Below are 27,984 nucleotides of genomic sequence, written 5' to 3'. Positions count from 1 at the left end.
GGGGCCCGCCGCCCACCGCCCGCCGCCCCTCGCGCCCCAGGGGCTCAGCTGATCCTGAATTGGCGGGGTGGGCGGGGGGGGCGGGGAGAGGCGGCTGGCGGGGCCGGGGGTCCCCCTCGATTTCCGGCTTCGGGGGAGGGGCATCCCCGCGTCTCCAACCTGGACGACCCCCCGCTGCCCTGCCAAGTCCATGCCAAGGTAGGTGGCGGTGGGGGGAGGGAAGGGAGGGCTCCGCTCCGAGGCCACTGTCTTGGCGCGTCGGGGTGCTTTCTTTACCGAGGCGCGTTTATCTCTTTCTTTTTGGGGACCGGTCCCCTCCGACACACGCGTGCCCATCAGGTCGCCCTCCCCCCACCCCTATGCCGTGTTTTCAGGCAGGTGCCTTGGGAGGAAGGACGGGAAACTTTGACCGGTTCCTTCCCCAAGGCCACGAAAGTTCTCTCGGTGCCAATGCCGAAGCCGGCTGAGCCAGCGCTGCAGAAATTTATTCAACAAGTCAGGCTGCCGGCCGGGGGTAGGGAGGGGGGACGCCCGGTCTGTGTCTGTCTGTCCCGCTGCCGCTCCGTCGCTGCGGCTCTGCGGCCAGCTGGCCCAGAGCTGGTGTCAGTGTCCAGAGGGCTGAGCTGGGAGCGTTGGCAGAGGGATAGTAGCAAGAGGGGGATTGAACAGGGGAATCCCAGGCAGGCGTTAACTTTCCTGGAGGCGGAGGTGGGAGTGGGCCCCCCTCCCAGATCAGCACTCCCCAGGGGGGCACTCAAGGCTTCATTGTATGAAGCCAGGCCAGGGGTTGGAGCGGGACTCTTGGGGGTGAAAGGAATCCTCAGCAGGTTGGGGCTGGTTATATAATGAGTGTTTATGATGATTGGGTTTTAATTGTCTGCTGGGTGGTGTGTGTGGGGACCAAGAGGCCTCGGCAGGGGGTGGGAAGGCCTCCTGAGGGGGGCATGGTGCCTGGGGGAGGGGGCTTTTCGATGGGCCCAGGCCTAGGCAGTCAGTTGCTCTGTTTGTGTCTTTCCCTTCCTTCAGGGGTCCTGGGGCTTCTGGGCCATTGGTGAGATTGGCATGTGGGGGAGACCCCTGAGCTATATTGTGCCCCTGGGAGTCTGTGTTCTGGGTCTAGGTGTGTGTGTGTGTGTGTGTGTGTGTGTGTGTGAGAGAGAGAGAGAGAGAGAGAGAGAGAGAGAGAGAGAGGGAGAGAGGGAGAGAGAGATTGAGAGAGAGCGAGAAAGCTTGCTTGCGTCTCTGCCTCTATGGTGTGATGGGGTCTGACACGCCATGTGAGGAATGTCCTAAGGCCGGAGTGCTCTGGTGGCCTGAGCAGGGAGCCAGTCTGTCCTTCTGTCTCTCACCACCCTGAGGATTCACCCGGCAGGCACGGGCACCACCTAGGAGCTAGGATGCTGTGCAGACAGGCATGGAGGGGGTGTCCGTGGGCTGGGCCCACGGGAAAGGGTCTGGCTGAGGAGTCCAGGCCTGCTTCCCAAGACTGCAGTCCTCAGGCCCTGCCCACGCTGTCAGGTCACCTCTCGGATCAATGTTTCCCCTCAGCACCAAGGGCTGGCATTGGAAACTCTTGTCCACCCTTCAGGATAAACTTTTTTTGTTCAGACTCCAGGACCTGGGCTGAGATGGAGACAGGGTAGGGAAGTCTAGCTACCTCCCTGTCCCCTTCCTGCCTCCACCATCAAGGCTAAACTAAGAGGTAGGGGATGCCCGTGGGTGACAGGGTAGGGAGACACTGAGCACCGAGCAGGGGAGCGGGGACCAATTCTGAGGTGGCTGCAGTGGGGGTGGGGGGAGGAAGAGGAGGAGGGAGGAGCACGTCCTCGGGGGTGGGGCTGAGCTGGTCTGACACCGAATCCAGGAGGCCCTCCCTCCCCAGCTGCTCTGAGCAGTCCAGCCCTGCCCGTGGGCCCCCGGGGGGAGGGGGGGACAGCTTTGGGGAGGGGGTACAGGCTTGGAGAAGTACCACCCCCCAGCTCCCTTTCCTCACCACCCCATTCAGGGTGCTTCTGAGAGGGCATCTTCTAGGCCCACCAGGGGGCATCAGGCAGCAGTTCCTGAGTCCCTGTGCCCTCACTCCCCTTGACCTTAGGTGGGGAGGCAGGGGCAGAGGTTACGGTGAGAAAGGCTCAGCTCTCACTGCCGCTGGCTCCAGATGGCCTCCCCCCGACAGCCCACAGCCGAGCCCACAGCCGAGCCCACAGCCAAGCCGTTTCCGGGACTGCTGTCGGCGGTCTGGACCCGGCTCCGCACCCCCAGCGCTGGGCGTGCTACCTGTGACTCTCCCAGCCCCCTTCATCATGCCCCCAGCTCCGCCACCCTCCCCTCGCACCCCAGGGGGGACTCCCCAGGGCCTCAGCCCTCCCAGGAAAGTCTGTTTCTGGGTACCACTCGGTTCTCCCCCACCCTGGAAGGGCTCCCGCCCCCAGGCAGCTTCTGAGTGCTTTCCAAGGTAACAAACAGGCTCTTAGGCTCCTGGATCCGGGTCTGTCTCCCCTCCACTGCTGCCGCGTTCGCTGAGGGCCCAGCCCCCAGCTCAGGGTGCTTGAACGCTGGAAAGATGCCAGGCTGGGTGTGGGGATCAGGGAGACCCCACCGGGCTGCAGGGTCCTCCTTCCCTCTTCTCCATCCCTTTTCCTCCTTCCTGTTCCCTTTCTCATCCTCCCTCCCCACTGCTCCTTTCCGACCCCTCCCCTCCCTTCACTTCTTTTCTGCAGAATGCTTTCTGCACACACATTCCCAGGATTCGCTCTTGCCTTGTGCCCTCAACCCTTGTGCCCGAAGTCCGGGGAGCCGTGGGTGTGTGATTGGCGTGTTCATGCTCTGTGATCCGTGGTCTGTGCATCTCTGTGACTGCTCTTGTGCGTGGGTCCCTGGGTCCGAGGATCTATAAGCCTGTGGGCGTATGTGTCTGTGAATCTGTCGATTTTTGGACCCGTGGATCTGCAGGTCCGTGGATCCTGATATCCAGGAAGATGTGGGCTGAGCCTCTCCTCCCCACGGCTGCCAGTTGAAGGAAGGAAGAAAACAAATCAGATTTCCTTTTCTGTCTCATATTTGTTAAGCATCTACTATGTGCCAAGCCCTGTTCTGGTTACGGGCGGGGGGAGGGGGAGGACCTGGCAGTGAACCAAAGGGAGCAGACAAAATCTGCCCTCTTGGAATTTCTGTGCCCCCGAGTGGGGGCCTGGGGCCTTCCCTGTGCCAGGTGCTGTGTGGACATATGGCTACAGGGCCTGGTTTTGTCTTGTGCCCTTGGAGGGGAGAACGAGGCTGGTTTGGTACGTAGGCAGGCAGACTGCGGAGGGCTCGGAAGCACAAGGTGTTCGGATGTCCTTGAGCAAGTGTGAGGGGCTTCGGAGGCTCCTTGGGCCAGAAAGGATAAGAGGGAAGTGTTTTCTCCAGGATGGAGGCCATCATGGTCTTTTGGGGCTGGAATTTGGCCCAGACCAGAACCTGCCTCACAGACCTTCTCCATTTCTGCCAACTCCCCCTTTCCCTGCACTCTGGCCATGGTGGTCTCACTGGTGATGCATTTTTTAAAGTTTATTTATTTATTTTGAGAGAGAGAGAGAGAGAGAGAGAGAGAGCGAGAGAGCAGTGGAAGGGCAGAGAGAGGGAGAGAGAGAATCCCAAGCAGGCTCTGCACTGTCAGTGCAGAGCCTGGTGTGGGACTCAAATTCATGAACCGTGAGATCACGACCTGAGCCCAAATCAAGAATTGGATGCTTAACCGACAGAGCCACCCATGCGCCCCATTTACTGATGACGCATTTTATTTATTTATTATTAAAAATAAACTTTAAAATGTTTATTTTTGAGAGAGAGAGAGAGAACATGAGCATCAGAGGGGCAGAGAGAGGGAGACACAGAATTCAAAGCAGGCTCCAGGTTCTGAGCTGTTAGCACAGAGCCAGGTGCAGGGACTGAACCCACGAACCGCGTTATCATGACCTGAGCCAAAGTCGGCTGCTTAACTGACTGAGCCACCCAGGGGCCCCATCCACTGATGATGCATTTAAGAAGAATATCAGGCTTTTCTCTCTCTTCACTGCTGACCGCTGGCCCTGGTGAGTGGTGAGGGTCCCAGGCAGCTCTCTGTGGGTCCAGGGACTTAGGCCTCCTCCCTGGATCACTCAGCTCTTGCCCCCAGGTGGGAGGGAGCAGGGGGAGAGGCATGAGCAAGTTCACAATCATTGGGTTGGCCCAGAGGGGCAAGGCACTTAGCATCAGGGGGACATCAGCTTTTTGTTCATGGGGACAGTACCTCTCACCCTCAAGGATTTTTGTGAGGCTTAGAAGTGTCTCTGCAGTGCCTGGCGTGGGGCCTGGTCCAGGGAGACTGATTTTCTTACACTGAGGTCTTTTCTAGTTCTCTCTCCCCATGTGCGTTCCCCTTAGTGAGGCAGAGAAGGAATCGCGCCCCGTGTTTGATACAAGAGAAAGGGAAGCTTGGTGAGACTTTGTGTTGTGGGAAGAGTAGAGCTCGGACCCGAACCTGGGTCCCGGGACTCCTGATCCGGTGCTCTTCCTTCTAGAACAGTCTCCCTCCCTCCAGGGACCACATGCACCCTCTGTTTTTTTTTTTTTTAGCTGAAGGAAGACCCAAGGCCCTAATTAATGCAGATGAAGTAAAAAATGATCAGCAGAGTCGCCTGCTGGGAAATGTTCAAACACACGGATGGAGATTCAAATACAGCTTCACTTGCTGGCACTTGTCATAAGGCTGATAGCTGTCACACAAGTGACAGTGTCTAGCAACAGACGTGTGGCCAGGTACTGGGGGGCGTCGGCGGGCTGCCACGTCCTGTCCGCAGCCTGGCCTGGATGGCCCTCTCACTGGTGACATGGATTTGAGCCTTCCAGATCCAAATCTTCGCTCTTTTACTAAGCAGCTCTTAGCCTGGGAAAACCCCTTAACTTCTGTGCCTCAGTTTCCTTACCCAGCAAGTGGAGAGAACAAAAACATTTACCTCGCTGAATTATAAGTGGGTGCCTGGCATGCAGTAAGTGCTTAACAAATAACGTTGGCCATGACTTATTAGCTGCCATGGGAGGGCGGTCTGATCCAGTTCGTTGAACGCTGCACAGCTAAGAGGCCTGGCTGTTGATTTTGGTGACAAGACCAACAGGATTGCAGTGTGTGCCGGCTCAGCTGGCCAGACCAGAGCGAGTTCTGTGTCAGGGCGTGCACTTGGGGGCCATCCTTGAGCCATTCACCTTCGGGCTAGAGGAGTCTTGCTTGGCCGCAGTTTCTCTGAAGAAGATCTGAGGAGACCAGTAGACCACATGCACCAGAGATGCTGCCATCTGACTGGGTTGCCAGCCAGCCTCTGGGGCTCCCAGGTCCCCTCTCTGCTCTACTCTGGGTGTTTTGGTCCTGCCCTTGCTAGGGAAAGTAGGCAAACTCAAGTCTGACGGGGGAGGATGGGTCCCGAGGAGTAGATGATCTGGAAATTGTCGCCCAAGGAGTGGTTGAGGGAGCTGGTGACAAGAGGCCTGGGGCACACGAGGCTCTGGGGTGGGCGGGCTGTCGTCTCACATCTGCAGGGCTGTCAGGCGGAAGAGGGAGCAGACAGAGGGTTCCAGGGGCTCCGGGATGCTGGCTGGAAGATTCTGAGAGGCACGCTTCCGGCAGGCTCTCAGAGACTTTCCTACAGGCCTCCAGATGGAAGCTCCGCTTTGGCACGCACATGTGCTTGTGTGTGAGTGTGTGTCTGTGTGAATATGATGAGTATGTGAGGTCCACGTTTGGGTCTATGTGAATAAATGCTGAGCGTGTGTGAGTAAATGCCGTGTGTGAGTGTGAGAGGACATGCCTGATTGTGTACAGCTATGTGTGCGTGTGAGTGGATGTGTGTGTGTGTGTGTGTGTGTGTGTGTGAGTGTGTGATCTTTGTGCTGGTGAGCATGTGGTAACCAACGAGGCCCCTTTGGGGTTCTCATTCTTTTTTTTTATATAAACATCTGGTATTTTTTAAAAAATTTATTAATTTTTGAAAGACAGAGCACTAGTGGGGGAGGGACAGAGAGAGAGGGAGACACAGGATCTGAATGAAGCAGACTCCAGGCTCCGAGCTGTCAGCATAGAGCCTGATGTGAGGCTCGAACCCATGAACTGTGAGATCATGACCTGAGCTGAAGCCAGAATCTCAACTGGATGAGCCACCCAGGTGCCCAGGAGCTCCCATTCTTTTTAGAGACTCCCCGTGTGGGGACCGGGGTCCCTCTGAGTTTAAATCCAGGCACTGTGCTCCTGGGGCTCCTAAGTCCCAAGATTCCGGAATTGCATGGCCGGCGGCTCGAACAAGCACAGGTGACTGCTACAGGGTCCCCGTGGGCTGGCCCAGTGCCTGCTGGTGCGGCCGGGGCCAAGTGCATCCTCCTAGCAGTCCTGCCACAGGACAGACGTCACCCTCATTTTGCAGTCGGGTCACCAAGGGCCGCTGCCGGGCTGAGTGGTGCCGAGGTGGACGGGCGTCGGAGCTGGGACTCCAGCACAGGTCTCGGCCTCCAGCCTGTGCTCCGGAACATCGCGCTAGAGAATCTGAGGTTATTGTAGTTATTATCTTGGGGCTTGAAGATTCTGGGTGATTCTAAGATATTCCGATTCTGAGATTCCCTAGATTCCAGTGTTCCCAGAATGAATTTGCTGCTTATTCTTTTAGCTGCTACATTAGCTGGTGTGTATGGTTGTTGATAAAGGGATAAGCAAATGGTCTGCCTGTGGATGCCTGTGAATACACGGACACACGTGCATGCATATGGGTGCACATGCATGCATATGCGTGCGCGCACACAAACACACACACACATGGCCTGGGGTGACTCAGGTCTTTCTCCACCAGGGCTCTGGGCTCTGTAGACACAAGGCCACCCCACAGCACACTCCAAGGGCTCTGGAGTGCCCATTGGAGGATGGTGGGAGGTTGGTTTCCCCACAGACGTGGGAAGACTTGGAGGGTCTTTGTCCACACTGGGGGCCTTGGTTGCACCTGGAGCTATATCAGCACTGTCTGGGGACTCGGCTGGGAGGGAGGGCCTGGTCCCAGGGTACTTTTCCCTGTCCCAGGGGGGTGTCTGTTCTGGTTCAGTGCGTAGGCTGTGGAGTGGCAAACCTGAACTGGGACCTTGACTCGGCCCTGTTAGACCAGCTGAGTGGCCAGGGGCACTGCTTGACTTCTCTGGGCCCCAGTTTCCTTCTCCACAAAGTAGAAATAAGGGTGGGCCGTACATGGGGGGGTAGTAGATTTGGCATAAACGATGCATAGAAAGCCCCTTGCTCATTGCCTGGCACCAAATCAGACTCAGCCAGAGCCTCTGTGATGCCGTGATGATGATAGTGGGATGGTGGTGATCACGATGTGCTTGTGGTGACGGTGGTGATGGTGACGGTGGTGATGGTGACTGACGGTGGCGATGGTGGACATAGTGATGGTGATGGTGGTGGTGATGGTGGTGGTGATGGTGATGGTGGGGATGGTGACGGTGGTGATGGTGACTGACGGTGGCGATGGTGGACATAGTGATGGTGATGGTGGTGGTGATGGTGATGGTGGGGATGGTAGTGATGGTGACGCCGGTGATGGTAATGGTGGTGGCGGCAACGATGATGGTGACAGTGGTGATGGTGGAAATAGCAATGGTGATGGTGGTGATAGTGATGGTGATGGTGGGGATGGTGACGGTGGTGACAGTGATGGTGATGGTGGTGATAGTAGTGGTGGTGATGGTGGTCATGGTGATAGCGATGGTAGTGGTGGTGGTGATGGTGATAGTGGTGGTGGTGGTGGTCATGGTAGTGATGGTGGTGGTGGTGATGGTGATGATGAGGTGATGGTGGTCATGGTGGTCATGGTAATAGTGATGGTAGTGGTGGTGGTGATGGTGATGGTGGGGGTTGTGGTGGTGAAAATAGTGGTGCTGGTGGTGATAGTGGTGCTGGTGGTTATGGCAGAGAGAGGACTGGGGAGCCCCTGGGGACAGCACAGCTGGCCTCATGCAGGCTTGGACATCCACCGTCATGGGTCTGAGAGCCTTCCCATCCACATCAGGTGAGGCCGGCTGAGGCAGGCAGCAGGAGAGCTGCTCTTTACAGAAAGGCTGAGCTCCAAGAGGCTGATGGGGTCAGAGGTGGGGTGTGTGTGTTCCAGACACAGTGGGGTTCTGCCTTGGCCACTGCACATGCTCACAGAGGCCAGTGCAGTCACCGCACCACTGCCTGGTGGGCCCCCCTGGGGGTGATTTGGGAGAGGAGGCTCAGGATATGGAGGCAGTTCAGGCTCTGGGGCCAGAGGGGCCTGAGTTTGAATCCACCAATGTTGTCATCGAAAGCCAGTGTGGCTCAGTCTGCAGGCAGGTTGGAGCTGGGGGTGGGGTGGGCAGCTGCCAAACCCTCACGGGCTTCTAGCCAGAGGCAGATGGGCAGTTGGGGACAGGAGCAGACCTTCAGGCCACGGGGCAGAAGGGACTGGGACTGTAGGGAGCAGGTCACAGGGGGGCACCCTGAGTGGGCCCTGGGGAGCAGGTCAGAGGGTGGAGGCTGGGTGAGCACAGGGGAGTGGGCTGGGGGTGGTGGCCTTGGCAGTCTCTAGGAGTCCCACAGTGAGGTGGGAGAGGCGTGAGAACAAAGGACTACGACAGTGTGACAGGGTGACAGTCTTAAACAGGACCAAGTGAGGCAAGCAGCAAGTCAGGACAAAGTGGACAGAGTTGAGAGTGAGAATGGGGGGGTCAGTGTGGTTGCCGAGGCCACGGCGGCTCTCTGTACCTACGTGCTTGTGGGAAGGCTTTGGTGATGCTGGGTAGGGTGGCATCGGGGCCAAATCACGGCCAGGCTTTTCTGCCTTTAAAATATGTCTCAAATCAACCCCTTTTCCCCCACCCCCTCCAGCATCTCAGGCCAAGTCGGCCCGCCCTTCCTGCCTCTGCTTGGCCTGCCCTGCCCCACCCCTGCCCCTCCACTCTCCCTGCAGCCCTCAGAGGGATGGCTTAAAAACACAGACCTGAGTGCCCACTCGCTTCGTAAAACCCTCCCGTGGCTTCCTGTTGCACTTGGAATAAAACGCAAGCTCCTTGTAGGGCTCACAGCGGCCCCGCCAAACACTCAAGTCCGCTCCCCTCCTCCCCCACCCCCGTGCTCGGCTGGGCCACACTGGCCTCCTTTCCCTTCCTTAACCACACGGAGCCCATTCCAGCCTCTTAGCCTCTGCACATGCTGTTCCTCCTACCTGGACTGCTTGTCCTGTGCCTTCTGGCTCTTGTTTTTATCTTCGGTGTCTCTTCCCTCAGGGAAGGTGCTTTCCCCACTCCCACCTTTCTCCCTGGTTTGCTTACTTCCCAGCACATTCTATTCATTTATTCAACAAATATTTATTGAGCATCTAGTATGTTCCAGGCGCTGTTCTAGGCATTGGGGCAGGTGGTTGGTTGGGGGAGATACAGCAGTGAACGAAACAGACCATGGCGCCGGGCGCTCTCACAGCTGTCTTTCCGCCTGGGCAGACAGGTAATCATAAAGATATAAATTCATAAATCATACGGTATGCTTGGTGGCGATAAGGGCTCTGGAACCCGGAGGGAGAGAAATTAATTGACTCGTGTGTTGGAGCGTCTGCAGCACGGAGGCTGGTGCCAAATCTGGCTTACGCACTGGCGGGGCTGCAGCGCCTGCACGTAGTAGGTGCTCAGGAAATAGTTATTGGACAAATTCATGAATCATCAGGGCCAGGGGGCACAGTGGGTGTGAGATGGAGGAGATGGTGTCCCAGGGAGAGGGAACGGTGTGAGCAGAGGCCTGGGGGAGGCAGCCGGTGCTCTAGGACCTGAGGAGGGAGATCCGATGTGGCAGAAGCAAGGGGCCAGCAGAGGGGTGGTGGCCACAGAGGCTGGCACTGTGCTGGGCAGACCTGGAGCCACCCTGAGGGAGGATGTTTTACAGCCCAGTGGTTGACACGTGGCAGGCCGGCTTGCCGGAAAGCTTATGTAAGGCCCATGGCTGTTTTTCCGAAACTAAGAGCAGAGCCTGGAGATTGGGAGAAAACTCTGCCTCCCTGACCAGCCGGGCAAAGTGGCAGGAGGTGCCAACTCCCGCCTGTTGCCGCTGGGAGCCAGAGAAATGTCCAAACGCATCAGCTGTGAGCGGCTCAGCGGCCGCGGACAGTAGTCCAGGGAGCACCGGGAGCTCAGTTAGGCTCCATCTCCAGCCCCCACTGCCCAGCCTGGCACTGGCAGGGTCCTCGGGCCCGGAGACCCCAGGGCATGAGGATTCAGGGACTGGCCGCCTCGCGGATGAGGTGGAGAGGGAGCAGGCCCCAAAGAGTGGCTGTTCTTCCTACTTCGCCATCGGCCAAGCAAGGCCACGGTCCGTCATCGCTGCATCTGGAGCACAGGCGCTGGGACTCTGGCGTTGAAGCGTGCCCTGCTTCTGTCCTGGGGCCTGTGTGTAGTCTCGTGTGCCCTTCCCTCTCTAGGTCTCAGTTCTCCATCTGCAGGGTCGCGCTCCTGGGTTGTTGTAAGCGTCAGACGAGGCCACGATGTGGAAGGGCCTCTGAGCCGAAGACGGGAGTTTGCAGAGCTCACTGCAGAATGAAAACGTGGGGACTCCCGATCAAACATTATTAGGCCCCTGGGTGGCTCAGTTGGTTAAGCGTCCACTTTGGTTCAGGTCATGATCTTGAGGTTTGTGGGTTCGAGCCCCACGTCAGGCTCTGTGCTGACAGCTCAGAGCCTGGAGCCTGCTTCGGATTCTGTGTCATCCCTCTCTCTCTGCCCCTCCCCTGCTCATGCTGTGCGTGTGTCTCTCTCAAAAATAAATAAAAAACATCAAATATAATAATAATAATAAAAGAATTTCAGTTTGGTGTTAAACCAAAAGCCCTTCTGAGCATGGAGCCTTGAGTGGCTGCACCGGTCACCCTCCCGGGAAGCCAGCCCTGCTTCCCTCTGCTGTTATCAGGCTGTGTGCCTGTCCTGTCCCTTCTCTGGGCCTCAGTGTCTCCAGCTGTACAGCCAAGGGGTTGGTGTGTAAGGTCCCTGAGTTCTCGCCGTGGTGTGGTGGGTGGGGTCCCTGGACTCCGCTGCGGGTCTTAGCTGAGGTGTCACTGCCTCAGGAAAGCCTGCCCTGATTCCCTCCCAGCTTGCCCGCCTCTCCTTCGTTAACGCCCGTCATCCTGGTGCTAATGTCTGACTTTACGACCACGTCCCTTTTTTTCTTGCTAATTTTCTTTGGTTTTGATGATACAATATATATACAACTCTAGTCTCATAAAAAAAAATCTACAAAAAACCCAATTAGTGTCACAACTGCATTCTAGAAATGTTTTATTTTTCTCACTTTCTTTTTTTTTAATTAAAACATTATTTATTTATTTATTTATTTTTGAAAGACGAAGAGACAGCATGAGCCGAGGAGGGTCAGAGAGAGAGGGAGACACAGAATCTGAAGCAGGCTCCAGGCTCTGAGCTGTCAGCACAGAACCTGACGCGGGGCTTGAACCCACCAACCATATCATGACCTGAGCCGAACCGGCTGAGCCACCCAGGCGCCCCTATTCTCACTTTCATCTCCCCAAACTGAGGCTGAGCAAAGTTGACCAGACTTGTCTCAGGAGCTCATATTGAGAGTGGCTTCTGACTTGGGTACATCCGGGCCCTCAGCTCTTTCCTGGATAAGGGGCCTAGGGACCTGAGGCTGGGGGGCAGGGAGGTTGGGGAATGTGTGCCAGGCACCCTCCCGCCACGCACCATGTCTCTTCCTCCCCCAGGGCTCCCGGTTCAGCGCCAACATGGCTGAGCGCTCCCCGCCGCCTTCCTCGTCTCCCGCTGCCGCAGCCCCAGCAGCCGAGCTGGGGGTCACGGAGCAGCCGGGGCCCCAGAGCCCCCCTCCCTCCCCTCCGGGCCTAGAGGAGCCCCTGGATGGAGCCGATCCTGAAGTCCCTCACCCGGACCTGGCGCCTGTTGCCTTCTTCTGCCTCCGACAGACCACCAGCCCCCGGAACTGGTGCATCAAGATGGTGTGTAACCCATATCCTTTGTGTGGTGGGCCCAGCTGTTCCCTGACGGAGCCCTGCTTGCTGCACCTGTCTCTGGCCGGTAGGCGGCGGTGGTGGGGACCGCCCTCAGATGGTGGGTCGGTGGGTCTGGGGGAACGGGGGCGGGGGGGGGGGTGCGCGGACCTGTGAGGACCTGGTGTCCTGTGGTTGTGAATGTTCTGGAAGGTGTTGATGACTGCTAGGGGGTTGGTTCAGTGACCCGCTGCCTCAGAGAGTCGTCAGGTGTGAGCCCCGGGTCGACGCTAGGACTGGGGATGCAGAGTTAAGTCACTCCCAGGGACTGAGCCCTTTGGTTGACAGAGACCACATGATTCGAGTCTGATGGGGACCCTGTGGGCATGGGCCCAGAGGCGGCAGCAAGCACTTCCTGCCTCCACTCGCTGCCCCTGGTCTGCTCGTGTGGGCCCCTGTTTGAGACCCCTCGAGGTTTCCCACCATCCTGGAGTAGAGCCAAGTCCTCACCTCACCCGCCAGGCCCGCCGGGCCCCACCGTAGGCTTCCCGAGCGTTCTTCTAGGCCTCAGGGCCTTCCCACATGCTCTTCCTTGTGAAACGCATTTCCCTTCCCTCTTCACCGAACAGAAGTCTTCACTGCATCCTTCAGATCCTGGCGCAAGTGTCACCTGCTCAGCGCAGCGTGCCGTGATGGCCCCGTGGCCTCTCCGTTTGTTGTCCCTATCTAGTTGTGGCATTCTGAATCGGACACTTCCCTCCTCCAGGGAACTGTCAGGTGAGCAGCACGCAGGCTGAGCCCGTCTTGCTCGCTGCAGGACCCCAGCACCCAGCCCGGTGCCTGGCCCACCACGGCCGCTCTCTTCAGTGCTCGCTGGGCGCGTATTGGCGGTGTCCGAGCCGAGTCTCCAGAATTTCGAGGTGGACAGGGTGGAGGTGGGGAGGGCGCCTCCGGAACAGAGGCCTGGAGAAGAGAGGAACCAGGGCTGTGTGTTGTGGTTGGAGTGGAGGAGGGAGGGACTGTGGGGAGAGAGGAGGGGGAGGGGAGGCTTGCAGGCGGCTGAGCAGGGGCTGGCCTGTGTTCTCAGGGCAGCGGACCCGGTGACATTTACAGCAGGCTGTGATGTGGGGAGATCAGCGTTTTAGAAGGACGGCTCAGTGCACTGTGGAAATGGATCGCGGGGTGAGCCCGTGAGGAGGCGGCTTTGGGACACAGACATGGCGGCCTCTGGGGGTTGGGGCCCACCAAGCAGGACAGAGTCTCTACTAGTGCTTGAGGCCACCCATGGTAGGGCCTGAGCCCGGCTCTGGACACCTGGAATGCCCAGGACACAGGCTGGGGTGATGAGGGGGCCCCCAGAAAGGCTGGGGGAGGCAGCCACGCTGAGCCCAGGGCTGCTCGCACCCGCTGCTGTGTCGGGGGCTGGGTGATGACCTTGGAAACCAGAGGCTGTCTGCTGGAGTGGGTGGAGCGTGGATCTGGGTGGCCTAGCTGGGTGCAGGGCCCAAAGCCTTGATGTTCCTTCCTTTGGACGGCTCAGGAGGTCTCAGGCCTGGTTACAGGTCCGCGCAGTAACTCTGTTCACCCAGTCTCGCTGACATCAGCCCTGGAATCATGGAAGACAGAGAACCGTAGATAGCTGGGCTGCCCTGAGGAGCTCCTGGGAGCAAGGGACACAGGGACCATCCGTGGGGACGGTTTTAGCACAGTATGTTGGGGAAGCCTTCGGCGCCTGCGGCATGTAAGCTGGGGGGTGGCCAGGCCAGGAGAAGGGGGACCGTAGGAGCTTTGGGCCTTTGAGGGAGACAAAGACCTACCGGAAGACGAGGCAGACAGTGGAATCTTGTCACAGGAACCCCGCCTGTGTGGGACAGAGGTTGATTCTGGCCCTGCCCTTCGGCTGCTGTGTAACCTTGGGAAAGTGACTTTACCTTTCTGAGCCTCGTAGGGTCCTGACAGTCGAGACCTGGGCTGGGCTGAAAGCTAAGGTATGGCTCAGATGGCCTCGGCCTGGGAGTGTGACCCAGCTCACCCTGTGACAGGCTCCAGCAGGTCTAGCAGCACAACGCTGGCCCAGGTGTCACAGGAGCCCCCTGGGCAGAGAGCACATCTGAGTCCTATCTGCCATAACGACATGTGTGACTCTGGGCAGTTCCTTCTCTCTGGGCCTCAGTGCTTTACCTAAAAGGAAGGGTCTGGATGAGATGGCCTCCTCCAGCCTTGGGACCTGGGGTGCCAGCCATAGTTGCCCACACTCTTGACCACAGGCACTCTGGGCCCTGATCACTGAGCAGCCCACAGAGACCCTTCCGGGTCACCACATTTCTGGCCTGTTGGGCAAACAGAGTCCATGGGGTCCTCTGGCCTTTGTCCTCACTGTCCCTCTGAGCTCCACGCTCTGCACAGGTGGGAGGCTGGGGTGGGGGGCAGCAGTGGGGCCAGCCTCGGGAGGGGAGGTAAGGAGGCCTGCCCTTGGGCAGGGCTGGGCTCGGTCCTCCTCTGTCTCAGGAAGAGCCCTGGGTCCCAGTGTGTGGAAGCCGCATGGGGGAGGAGGGACTCCCCAACACTGGGAGCTGCTCAGAGCATATGGGGCTCCCCAGGCCCCGTGACAGGGGCCGCCGAGGCTGCGCTGAGGGACTAAGGTGAATCGGGTGTCCGCCTGAACTGGCTGCCTCCCTTCCACGCTCCCGCCTGGACCGATCTGATGACTCCGGAGCGGCACAGCTTCATGAGTGTCAGACTCTGGGACACTCAGCCTCGAAGCTTCTGTGATTACGTCTGAGGGTGCAGAGTTTAGATTTAAGGCTCAAGGACATTAACATTCTAAGCCTCTGTGATTCGAAGCATAGAAAGTTCTGTGTTTCAATGAGGCTGTGCGTCTAAGATCCGGTGGCCGCCCATCGTATGTGTTTGGAAGTCTGAGGACCCGAGATCCTAGGCTTTGCGAATATGATGGTTCAGCACTAAGATTTCATAGCCTGAGTCGATGGGCGGGAGAGAGGCTGAGGCAGGGTTCTGCGAATGCAGGCCCACGTGACCTTGGTGTCAGCAGGGCGCTGGAGCAGAGACTTGACAGCGGGTGTGCTCAGGCTGGACTTTCGGCTCCTGGTGGGTGTGGGGATGTGGGGGGGGGGTGTCTTTGATCAGGGGCTGCAGGCTCTTGGAGCCTTCCCTGGCCAGAAACCTCCCTTCCCCCCTGCTCCTTGGGAGAGAGCTCAGGGAGGGGGCAGTGCTTAACTAAGTGCTCCCTAATGGGGACATTGTTGGCATTTTGAGTGTGACAGCATTTTGTGGTCCAGGCTGTCTTGCATATTGCAGGACATTTGGTGTTTTTGTCCCTAAATATTAGTAGGGAGTGGTCCCCACTCATTGTGACAACCATAAATGATCTTCCAGACTTCCAGACTCTGCACGACTCCGCTTCTCATCAAGAATCCACAGAATGATGGACGTGGAGGCCTCAGGGTCAGGCCGGTGGGGGCAGCTATCAGGACCGGCAGGCCGGGGTCGGGGCAGGGCAGGGTGGTAGAGTCTGCCCAGAAACAGCTGATGTCCCTGGTGCAGGAGGGGCCCTGGCTCAGAGCCAGCTGCCCTTTGAAACCTGGTGCTCCCTGACTCAGCCCCTCCCCCAGCCCAGAGCTCGGCCCTGAGTCACCACCTGACTCACTGGAGAGCCAGAGGGCTGCTGGGACTCTCCCTGAGCTGGCGGGCCGGGGTGGGAAAGGGCCGCTCTCCCAAATGTCAGCACCACGGCCTGCCTGGCCTGGGCCTTGAACGTGCACCGTCAGTCAGGGTGGCAGCCGGGAGGTCTCTGCGTCTGAAATGTCAGGGGATTGATCGCGCCGCTTGACTCATGGGTAATTGGCATGTGGCATGTGGAAAGTGCTGGGGCCTGAGTCGGACAGACCCGGGGGGGCTCATGCCACCTCAGATTTGCTGTGTGACCCTGGGCCGGATTCCCCACCTCTCTGAGCCCCGTTTTCCCGCTGTCAGAGGGGGGTGGTGATGTCCCCTTCACAGCGGTGCACGGCAACCTCTGTGAAAATGTTCTGCAGACTAGAAAAATTGCCACACGGGCGGCTACCTCTCCTCCTGCCTGTGCTCGAAGGTGAGCCGGGCCAACGCTCTGCTTGCCGTAGATTCGATAAGATGTTAGGCATTGAGCCCTTAAATAGAACACATGACTCCAGGGGACGTGGTCTCCAGGGAAAGTCAGATCGAGCTCTGTCATTAGGTAGGTTTGTGCCAGTCAGGCTGCCAGTAGCCATGCCCTCGTTCACGTGAACCTTGCCCGTACGCTTCCGCACCCTCTCGCCACAGCCTCTGGCAAAAATTACCGATTTTCTACCCTGGATTAGACCATGAGAGCCCTTCTTCAGAGCTTACCTGGCTGCACGTGGGTCGTACTCATTCTAGTTTTCCCTCCCTGGGCCTTAGTTTTCTCATCTGTATAATGGGCGACTGAAGATGATTAGAGCTGGTGATGTAAAGCACCCGGCAGTGTGTCCAGAACGGGGGAGGGGCTCAGGGCGATGATAAGGGCTGCACTCCTTGTGCTGAACACTTTGCTGCATTATCACCTTTAGCCAACCCCCCACCCCCAGCACAGGTGCTGTGATAGCCCCATTTTAAATGTTTTATTTTTGGTTTTATTTCTGAGAGAGAGAGACAGAGCATGCGTGGGGGAGGGGCAGAGAGAGAGAGGGAGACACAGAATCCGAAACAGGCTCCAGGCTCTGAGCTGTCAGCACAGAGCCTGATGCAGGGCTCGAACTCAGGAATGGCGAGATGGTGACCTGAGCCAAAGTCGGACGCCCAACCGCCTGAGCCGCCCAGGCGCCCCTGTGATAGCCCCATTGGACACACGAGGAAGGTGAGGGATGTAGTAGAGTTGGGATGAAAACCTCGGTCCCCTCTGAATCCCCAGCCTCAGTTTTCATTCAGGATGCCGCGGCCACCTGCGGAGTCTGGAGAAGGGCCCTGTGCTCCTCCAGGGGCAGGGAGGTTTGCTGCGCAGCAGGGAGGGTCTCCCTGGGTTTCAGCATTGACCTTCGGCAGCCCGCAGCCAGCCGCCTCTGTGGCTTGCGTGGGGCCATCCCCTGGAGGGGGGTGCAGCCCCCTCCCCCTGGGCACAGTCTGGCCGCTGCCTACCCCGCACTAGCGCTGAGCCAGCACACGGCCGAGTGGCCAGGCATGGTGGGCAGCCAGTCGGCTGTGAAGGCGGCCTCTCTGCTGGGCAGGGGGGTAGGGCGCCAGCCTGGGCTGGGAGGACGGAGATGGCAGCTGCCGGTGACCTTGGACACATCACCCTCCACCCCACGCCACACCAGCCCTCCGTCTCCCTGCCTGCAGGATGGGGGAGTTGGACTGTGAGGTTGGTAAGGGGCTGGAGGGGAACCCACTTCAGGCCCTGCTCAGGAAGCCTCTCAGTGCTGTCTACTCGAAACATCCGGAGTCGTGTTCCCTGTGAGCGGATTCCCTCACTCTGTGCTTGTGGCCGTGGGCCTGGCTCTCATCTGTCCCTCCCGCCCCCTTCTGCCTGGTCCCCTGCCTGGCTCCAGCCTTCTGCTTGCTTTTGCTTAGAAGTCCTCCTGGCCGAGACCCCAGCCACGCAGACCCTCTGACCTTGCCTGTCACTGGGCAGGAAAGGGGCGGGGCCCATGGTCTCATCACAGCTCCAGCCTCATGCTGTTCCTTGTGGGGGTTCGGCATGTTTGGATATTTTCTCTCTTTTTTTTAAAATTTTTTATTTATTTTTGACAGAGAGAGAGCATGAGCAGGGGAGGGGCAGAGAGAGAGAGAGAGGGAGACATAGAATCTGAAGCAGGCTCCAAGCTCTGAGCTGTCAGCACAGAGCCCGATGCGGGGCTCGAACTCACAAACTGTGAGATCATGACCTGGGCCGAAGTTAGACGCTTCACCGCCTGAGCCGCCCAGGCGCCCCTCGGCATGTTTGTCAGAGGTGCACCAGCTCTCGTTCATCTCTCACCCATCGTGAGATCATTCGACAAGCCTCTACTGAGAGTGTGCCACGCACAGAGGACAGCTATGACCATTTTGTGCAGGGGAAGGTGACTCCGGTTCCCTGGGAGAGATGCCAGTCCGGGGCCCATCCCGAGCGGGCACCTGTGCGGTGGTGATGAGGAGCGATGGTGGCCCAGGGTGCTGGTGGGGAGGGGCCGGGTACAGGTGTATCTCCCTTGGGGGTGGTTTTGGGAGAGGGCTCAGGCGACCCCAGGGACCATGGCCTGCGTGAGTGTGAATGGTTCTTGGCTGAGCCGGCTCATGGCTTGGTTTACTCATCTGTGACGTGAGGCCACACCGGCCCCGGGCGGGGAATGTCGGGGGGTCCAGTGAGGATTCGGGGCAAGCCCTGGCTGGGCTCCTACAACATTCAGGAGGAGCCGAGCAGCAGCCGTGAACGCTCTGGGGCCAGTGGCGTAGCTGTAGGGCGCCGTGTGGGGTGGCTCAGGACAAGGGTCCTGAAGGTGGTGGCACCTGGGCCCCAGGTCTTGATGACGATCTGAGAAGCCTGTGGACCAGGAAGGAGGCTGTTGGTAGTGGGCAGGGGGGAGAGGGGATGTTGGCTCCTGCAGGTGGGAGGGCATGAGGCCTGGACAGTGGGAGGAGGAGAAAGCCTGGAGAGCCCCACATGTGGTGGAGGAGAAAAGGGGGTGCCACCTACAGGAAGACTCCCTCCCATCGCCCTGCTGTGCCTGATCTGGTCATGTGGGCTGTCCCCTGCCTCTGAGCTTGCTACCTTGCCGTCCTGCTGCACCAGATGGGGCCTCCGGCCACTGGATAACGGCCTCCAGGAACCTTCTGGAAGGTTTAAACTATCAGGAAAGCGTCTCTTAATCTAACCTCCATCTCTTTCGTCCTGACCCCCTTCCTTATTGGCTGGGCTGCTGGGAACATCTGGAGTTGAGTTTTTCTATTTCCTGTTTAGACAGATGCCTCCTGGGATCTGACCCCGCCTGCCAACCCCCTCCCCAACCCCGACAAAGTGGCATACCCTCCCTCCTCTCCCCTGCACAGTGAAGAGAGCACCAACTAGGAGTTGTGCAACCGTGGGCAGTCACCTCTGCCCTGGACCCAATCCCTCCCCCCACCTCAGCTTCTCCTCAGGGGCTCCTGGGTCCCTTGTGGGGAGTGCTGCACACCCAGGAAAGGCTGTTGTCCCCCTCCTTGCCTGCCTCCTCTTATTTGTTTACTCATTCTTTCCTCACTCAGGAACCTTCTATGGCTCCCTATTACCCCCAGACTAGTCTCCCTTAGCCTGGATTTGGATCCTTCCCCGGTCCACCTGGGCTGTCCTCCAGCTGCCTTTCTGCTGTTTCCCTTCCTGGTTTCTGTTCCGGAGCCCAGACCAGTGCCGATGTTTCCTGACACCTGCTGCTCCCCTGCCCTGCTTATGCTGGGTCTGCTCCCCCCCCCCCCCCCCCCCCCCCCCCCCCCCCCCCCCCCCCCCCCCCCCCCCCCCCCCCCCCGAGATGTCCTCTCCATGCCTCCCAGGCTACAAACCCCACCAGTGCCCCCAGGCCCGGCTTCCTGGCCACCACCTGCAGGAAGTCTTCCTGGATCTCCAGTGTCTTCCTCTCTTGATCCTCCAGCTCTTCTTCTTTCTAATTTTTAAAAATGTTTATTTGTTTTTGAAAGAGACACAGAATGTGAGCAGGGGATGGCAAAGAGTGAGGGAGACACAGAATCCGAAGCAGGCTCCAGGCTCTGAGCTGTCAGCACAGAGCCCAATGTGGGACTTGAACTCACGAACTGTCAGACACTTAACCAACTGAGCCACTCAGGCGCCCAACCCTCCAGCTCTGTGTCAGTCCTTTGTCCTACAACTTCCTTTCTGCCCTGGGCATTGTCTGTGGCTTGCTTTGTCTCCTCCGTGTTGCCCAGCAAGGGCCTGGCACTGGTGGGCTTGTGCCTCACCTTCTAGTTCATACAGTACTTCCCCCTGCCCCCCTCCCCCCTCCGCCATGGCCTCTCAGAGTCTCTCACCGCCTCCCGTGAGGAGGCAGGGACAGGAGTTTGCTAACCCCATTCTACAGCTGGGGAGACTGAGGCCCAAGAAAAAAGGGAGCCTGACTTGCCCAAGGGCGCATGCTGAGTAATCAGAAGGCCGGGGCAGGGTGGAGCCCAGCACTCTAGACTTTGAAGCCAGTGCTGCACCTGTCTGGCCTGCTAGTGACTGGGGAAGGGGTTCTTTACCGGAGGGTATCCCCTCCTTCTGCCCTGGGCTAATGGGAATGCCCCGGCGGGTGGCCAGTCCTGCTGGAAGGAGTCTGGGAAATCGCCCGTTGCCCTCCTGGTGTAGAGAGGGTTTGCTTTCCTCAGAAGTAAAAGTCAGCCTCAAGCTGTGCCCCTTTTGACACTTCTGGTGGCCGGACTGGATGTCACCCTCTCTGTTCGCCAGCAGGGTGGGCTGGACTCTGGTTCCATCACATGGCGATTTCTGAGCAACCGGAGCTGCAGGTGAAGAAGCTGCCCCTGATCCAACCTAGGGGGCATTGGTGAAGCCTGCCTGGAGGAGGGGGCATTTGGCCTGGGGTCTTGCAGCACGAGTAGGAGTTTTCCCGAAGACCAGTTGAGGGGTGGTGTTCCAGGCAGGGAGAAGAGTATAAAGCACAGTGAGGGGTTTCGTGTGGCTGGAACGGGGTGAGGCAGGTGCTGGAAAGCAGGTGTCAAATGTCAGTCTAGAGTTTGTCCTTGATCTTTTGGAGCCTGGGGAGCCACTGACGGGTGTCCAGCAGGGATGGGCCAGGGGTTAATTCGTTTGTTGGAATGGACACTCCTGGAGCGGCAGGGAGGATGCTTGAGGGAGAGAGAGGCTGGGGACCAGGCAGAAGGCTCCTGAAACATATTGAGGAGAGCGCGGCCGGTGGGCAAGGCAGAGCCAGACCGAAATCAGACTTCTGTGAAGCAAAGCGGGGTGAAGGGGGGGCAGAGGGACCCTCAGGGGGGGCCGTGGCCACCAGGAGGATGGAGTGGCTGGTCTGGCCTGACGGGGGGACGCCGCAGGAACTGGTTGATGAAGAAGGAGGCCCCCAAGCCCGGGCAGGAGAGTCTTTGAGGGGTGAGAGGTGGCGGGAGAGGGGATGGCATCCCAGCTGAGGAAGGGGCCTCATCAAGGGCCTGGGGTGAGCTGGCATCACCGAGGAGACTTTTAACCGCCTGGCATGTGCGCTGGGTGAGGAGGATGGGGGTGGGAGCTGAGCATGGAGGGGCATTTGGGGTCCAGATCTCGAGGGCACGGGGGAGACCGCCCTGGGAGGCCACTGGCGTTCACTAAGTGCCACCTGTGTGCGGGGAGAATTTCATCTTCCCCGGCCGCTCGGGCGGCTCGAGAGAGGCCCATTTGTCAGCCGGGGCCCAGAGAGGTGGAGTGATTGTCCGGGGCAGTGGTGGCGGGGGGCCCCGCCGGGCTTGGGCGGGAGCCCAGGGCGTGTGCAGCCCCGTGAGGCCTGACTGCGAGGCTAGTCATAATTGATAGGGAGGGGGAGAATTAGAAAGAGGGCTGGTTGGCTAATGAAGTGTCAGCCCCCTCCTGGGGCATTTAAAACATGATTGGATTTTTATTCCTCCATCTTGCCTGGGCGTCTGTGTCAGGAGCCAGCTTTGACCTGCCACCTCCCTCCGACTGTCCTGTTGGGAGACAAACGGCCCCGTTTGTTTCTCTTCGAGAGAAATCGATCCGTCTTTTTAATCAGCCAGAATGTTTCCCTGCTAATCTGTCTCCGGCTCTCCTGCGGGGCTGCCTTCCACCTTTCTGGCCCCGTCTGCCTGGGGAGCTGTGCTCTGGTCTTCCTCTTCTCTCCCCAAGTTCAGATCCTAACGCTAGTGCTTGCTGCTGTGTGATGCTGAGCAAACAGCTCCACCTCTCTGGATGACAGTTTCTTTCTATATGAGAAAGCAGGAGGAGGAGGCGTGGCCGACTACCAGGTGCTATATAGGAAAGTGAGGACTTGGAGTGCTGGGGGTGTGGTGGGGAGGCAGGCAGGGTGGGGGTGGGGAGAGCAGGGTGCTCAAGGGCTGCACCTGGCTTCTCCAGGCGAGTTGGGGGTGGGGAGAGGCTCTCAGCTGCACCCCTATGTCAAGTGAGGAGATGACTGAGGATTGACCGTCCCCCAAGGTCCAGTCTGGGGTCTGTTGAGTGCCGGCTTCGTGACAGGCAGGTCCCTCCCCCTGTCTGGGTCTCAGTTTCCTCATCCATCAAATAGTGGTGTGGGGGAGGTTAGGCTGCATCGGTGATGGTCAGTCAGGGATGATTTTGCCCCCAGAAGACATCTGGAAATGTCTGGAGGCATTTTTGGTTACAACTTGGGGAGGGCGTGGTCCTGGTTTCTAGGGGGTGAAGGCCAAATATCCTACGACACACAGGATAACCGCTCACGACAAAGACTGATCAGGTCCTAAAGGTCAATAGTGCCGAGGCTAAGGAGCCCTGGCCTGGGGGCCCCTGAGGTCTCAGGAAGATCTGAAGATGGGGGGCACAGCATGGAAGGGGATGGAGACTGAAGGAGGGCATCTCCGAAGGAGGAGAGGACAGTGTTGAGCCCCAGGCTGAAGGGTTTCCTGTGGTCATGTAAAGTTGGGGTTGAACCCTGGAGCTGCCATTTCCTAGAGCATCCCATTTCCAACCGCCTTCCCCTACACCCACCCGTTCATGTCTCCACTCATTGTTCTCTGCTCCATCCATCCATCCATCCATCCATCCATCTTTCTATCTCTTCATCCATTCATCTGCCCATTGACCCATCCATCTACCCTAACCTTTACATTCATGCATTCACTGGCCCCCTGCCCTGCCCCCTTCACAACCATCTACCCATTCAATCATCCCTTGACCCAAAGGCCCACCCCACACTCCTGTCTATCCATCTATCAGTCCATTTACTCTTTGATCCATTCACTTCTTTGGCAGATATTTGCTCATCAACACACTTCCCCCAATCTCTCATCTACGCGCCACTTGCTCAATGCTCAGTCAGCCCTCTTCTTGTACCACATGTAAGGCCTTTTGTATCTGACTTATTTTCCTCAACTTCTGCTAGACTGTGTAGTAACCTGAGGACAGGCTCTGTGATCCATTAATGTCTGTCTCTTCTTTAGGCTTTGGTCCTCAGCCCTGCACATAGTAAGTGTGCAACAGTGGTTTCAATGAAGTGCATCTTAGCCAGCAAGTTTGGAGGTGGAGGTTGTGTGGACAGAGAGGAGGCTGGCCAAGGGCACTTACACAAAGGGCCTTGAATGCCAAGCCAAGGAGTTTGGAAGCTCTCTGGAAGGGCATCGGGGAGCCATGGAAAGCTTTTGGTTTTGGAGGAACCCACTGGCTGTGTGTGGAGGATTTGCGAAAGGACAGGGCTGAAGGAGGAGACTGTTCAGAGTCAGGAGTGGGGAGTGTAGCCTGCCTGGGGCGCTGGGTGTGCAGATTTGTGGGTGGAGGAGAGAGATTTAGGTGACATGGACAGGTCTCTAGAGGGACAATGGGATGAGGGGGAGGGAGCCTCTGGTGGGTCGTCACCTGGACCACTTCCAGCACTGGTGGTAGTTGGGGGACACCAGTCACTGGGGATGGGACGTGCAGAGAACTTGGCGGTCCAGGGAGAATATGACCTACCCCATTAGGATGGATGTGAGGCTCCCAGAGACATCCTTGGGCACGTCTGGGAGGTTGTTGCTCAGCAGTGAGTGAGCCTGGGGCTGGGACAGATTCCAGCCCGGTCAACTTGCTGACCACCAGAGCTAAGTGAGGCCTTGGGAGTGGGTGTGGGATCAAGGAGAGGAGAGGGACGACCAGAGGGTGGGGGGCCTGAGAGGCCAACTTTTGAGGGTCAGAGCCCATGAAGTAGAAGACCCAGGTGTCCCCAGAGCCCATGGGGGAGAGAGCTTCTAGATCAAGGATCTTCGCCTGGGATTCTTCTCATTTCTTTTTTTATTTTAGAAAAGAGAGTGGGAGTGATGAGTTGGGGAGGGGGCAGAAGGAGAGAGAGAGAGAGAGAGAGCGAGAGAGAGAGAGAGAGAGAGAATTTTAAGCAGGTTCCACACTTAGCCTGGAGCCCTACTGAGGGCTTGATCCCACGACCTTAGGATCATGACCTGAGCCGAAATCAAGAGTCGAATGCTCACCCGACAGAGACCCCCAGGTGCCCCTGGGGTTCTTGAACTCAGATGGGGACAAGTTGCGCATTTGTTTTCACTGATGTCTGACTGAAACGGAACCTTTCTTTCTATTATGAACAGAAGTAACAAAGCACGGTGCAATTACTGGCAGTTTCTGTGACTCACTAGTAGCAAATCGCTGACGTCCCCCTGTCACATTGTGGTGCTTGTGGACTTCATCACTGCCTTACAGTCACACAGCATCAGACCTGCCCCTGGCCCGGGCTCCTCATTGTGTTGATAATGAATCAACATTGTGGTTCTCCATCCGAGTTTTTTTTTTTTTTTTAATGTTTTGACAACTCTTTTAACGTAACTGGCTTCCTTCCTTTCTAAGTCTAGGCATTAGAAAGCTAGAAAGCATATGCATCAAAGACATTATTCTGAGAAGGGGCTCATGAACTTCCCCAGGGGGTACAGAGAAGCTGAGCACTGTGTTTTCAGGAGAGTGAGTTGGCCATGCCCAGGGCTGCGGCCAGGTGGGGGAGGAGGAGGGCGTGCACTCGTGTGAGTGTGTGCAGGTGCTGGTGCTGAAGGGCTGTGGGCTCCGGGGGGGGAGGAGAGAGGGGTGCACACATGAAGGCGCATGCGTCATCACTGGCAGGGAGGGAGATGTGTGGTGAAGGACTGGTCCCCGGGAGGCTGAAGGAGAGTGTCCAGCCCTCTGTCCAGCCCTCACCCTCTGTCTGTGTCTCCACCAAGTGTCTGCTTGTGGTTTCTGGCAGGGCAGGGACCGCATCTTCTTCACTCATCCCAGAGCCACTGCAGACTGATGGAGAGGGTCTCAGTGAGGGGGTGCCGGATAATGGAATAGTGAGTGATGGATGTTAAAAAGGAGAAGAGGGGGTGGTTCAGGGTGGGAAGAGAGGCTACGGATGCCGCCGACACAGACATGCCTCCTTAGCCTCCTTAGCCTCCTTGATGCCTCTGAGTGATGGGGACCTCACTCCTTTCGGAGGCTGCAGATGCTCCGAGAATCTGCTCCAGGTTGGGCTCCGGGCACAGAGAGGGATGACATCCTCTGCCGTTTGGAGAGCACAGCCTGGTTGGTGGTGAGGAGCCAGAACGGACCACACTTAGTTCGATAGCTGATGTAAGTGGAGGACATTCAGGACATTGTGAGGGCTCGGGGGAGGCATCTATACCTCCTGCCTAGGACTCTAGGAGGCTTCCCTGCAGACACGCCTCCTCTGTGGGTGGGCTCTGAGGCTGGTCCCACAGACACTGGGACCCTGGGCCTGCCCTGCCTTCTGCTTTTCTTTGGCAGTGGCCGGAGCCTCCTTGGCTGGTGTTTCTATCCCATGGACCATCTGCCCTGGCGTTTTTTCCCAAGCTGACAACCCCTGTCCCCTCACCTCCCCAACTCCTGCTGCCTGCGCCGGGCACCTGGGAAGCAGAAACTTTGGCCAAATTCAGTGGGTTCTCAAATTATGGGGCCTCTAAGAAGTGGACCTCATCTTGTCCCGTAGGGAGTCTCAGCCCACCGAGACTTGGAAGCCCATTAGCAGAATCAGTCAGCCCAGGCTGAGCTGTGTGTCATGTGGGGAGCTCCCGGCTTCCGGAGGCATGTAAGCAGGGAGGCCGAGGACCATTTGCCCAGCGGGTCTGTCCACTCTATGGAGCAGTTTTCTGTGCCAGCTCCACCACCGTGTCACCAGGCATCTGGGCCTTCATTTCTGTATCTGTGAAGTGGGTGTGATGATGTCTGCCATGCTTGTCTCCCGAGGCTGCGGCGGGCATAGGAGGGCCGCGGCGGGCATAGGAGGGCCGCGGCGGGCATGGGAGGGCCACAGCGGGCATGGGAGGAACGGATTGTTAAACAGAAGACAGGATGGTGTGAAATTCACACCCCTCACAAGCTGCTGCCTCGGCAAATCTGTCACACCCTCCCTGGCAAGGCCAGGTGAAGTTTCCCGCGGTGGTGGTGGGTTGGGGTGTGGGGGTCTGTGACAGTGGCCACAGGTGCTTGTGTGGTTTTCATTGTTGCATCTGACTTTTCCTTGTCGCGTTGCCCTTCATGCTTCTTTTGTTGCGCCTTTGATGGAGGTAAGATGTCCATGCAGCAGAGCTCACAGATCTCTTGTCCAGCTCGAGGCATTTTTTTGTTTAAATACACTGCTTGGGCCAACAGGAGCATCTGCAGACGATGGAGAGAGCCCTGGGAGCTCCCTTGTCCCCTTCCCCCAACGGGCGCTCCTCCCCCGAAGTCCCCGCTAGGCTGACCTCCCTCACTGCAAGGCTAGCATTGCTGAAATATTCACTTTGTAAAGTTGGATCCACACACTCTTTGCTCTGGGGGTGTCTAGCTTTTGCTACCCAGTATTCGGCCCTTGAGCTCTGTCTCTGCTGTCTTGTGTATCTGGATGTGCTGCAGGCGTTTCTCAGCCTCACACCGTTGATGGGCGGGGCTGGATAATTCTTTGCGGAGGCAGTCCGGCGTTGTAGGACATTCAGCAGCGTCCCCGGTCTCTACACATTAGATGCCGGTGCCCTGCCTTCTCATATGATGACAATCAAAAACATCTCTCGATATGGCCACATGTGCCCTGGGGGCTGCCTGACGCATTCTCCTGGTGATGCATACTTGGGTTGTTGCCAGGTTGGGGCCATCGTGAATAACACAGCTGTGAGCATGCTGGATTTTGTGGACGTCTGTCCATTTCTCTGGCGTGTGCACCTGGGAGCGGTACTGCCGGACCCTAACACGGGCCTCCGTTGGGCTTTAATAGATGCCAAGCAGCTTTCCAGGGCGGTTATTGCTCATAAAAGGCACGTCAGATGAATAAATTGATGAAGTCGCAAAGGGATATCCTCTTTGAAGCCCAAGGGCCGAGAGCAGAGTTGACTTTCAAAATGGTAGCCACACATCACAACCGGCTTCCAGAACAGGGATGAGGCCTAGGTACCTCCAGGGCAGGGGTTAGCCTGGCTCATCTCAGGGCACTGCTGCCCAGGCCAGGTGCTCCGTGGGTGCGTGCACACCCGGCCTTGTAGAAGCTGGCCTGACAACTGAGGTCTGCAACCTCGGGCCCCAGCCTTTGGGGAGCAGAGTCCTGAGCCTCTATCCTTGAACTCACTGAGGACCAGGAGGGGGAGGACCCCCCCACCTAGAGGCTGGCCTGTCTTCCTGCCTCCCTGGTCCAGGAGGAGGCAGTTTCCAGCTTCTGCCTCCACTTGATTTATTTAGACAACTGAGGTGCACCCTGGGAAATAGATCCAATTTCAGATTTGACAAAAATAAAAACAAATTTGGCTGACTCGGGCAAACCCAGCACTCCTGCCCGCAACCCCCCCCCCCCCCCCCCCCCCCCCCCCCCCCCCCCCCCCCCCCCAAGAAGCCCTCCGGATTACGGAAACCATGATTGTCATCTGGGCCTACAGCACGGAGGGTGGTGGTCACCATGGTAACCGTGCTGGCCTCTGGCTCCGGCACCGGAGAGGAGGCTGCCCTGAGGGGCCTACTGGGGGCTTCAAGCACTGCCCCTCCATCCGGTCCCTCTTCTCTCTGGGAAGTGGCAGGTTTGAGGAGGCCCCCGACTTGGTGGCTTCCCCAGTGACCCTGTCCTTCCAGTTTTCAAGACAGCAGTTGGGACTTGGGGTGGAGTTACCACTCTGGTCCTGCTTGATATTTTACCACAGGGAAGCCTTGAGACCATTGGCCTCCCCTCGCCAGGTCCCCCCCTCCATTAGCTCCTCTTAGTAGGATAGTCCTTCTTCCCAGCCATGTAAGGGAGGAATGTCAGCCTTCCTGACTCCATGACCCAGGCCCAGACCGGAGGAGCCGATGTAGGCAAGAAGGAAAAAGCAC

The 27,984-nt window shown here is 58.0% G+C and overlaps 1 protein-coding gene across 1 annotated transcript in view; it reads left to right on the top strand.

Annotated features, from left to right (window-relative positions):
• Positions 1-106: 106 nt before the first annotated feature.
• CACNA1I (calcium voltage-gated channel subunit alpha1 I) overlaps positions 107-27,984 on the top strand; it is a 123,231-nt gene continuing 95,353 nt past the window's right edge. Inside the window, exons 1-2 of the mRNA XM_029955409.1 lie at positions 107-198; positions 11,769-12,028. Coding sequence (XP_029811269.1) covers positions 11,790-12,028 — 239 coding nt within the window. The 5' untranslated portion in view covers positions 107-198; positions 11,769-11,789. The remainder of the gene's footprint in view (positions 199-11,768; positions 12,029-27,984) is intronic.

Source organism: Suricata suricatta, chromosome 10, assembly GCF_006229205.1.
Source record: "Suricata suricatta isolate VVHF042 chromosome 10, meerkat_22Aug2017_6uvM2_HiC, whole genome shotgun sequence".
Lineage (NCBI taxonomy): Eukaryota > Metazoa > Chordata > Mammalia > Carnivora > Herpestidae > Suricata > Suricata suricatta.
This window is presented reverse-complemented; position numbering and strand designations above follow the sequence as displayed.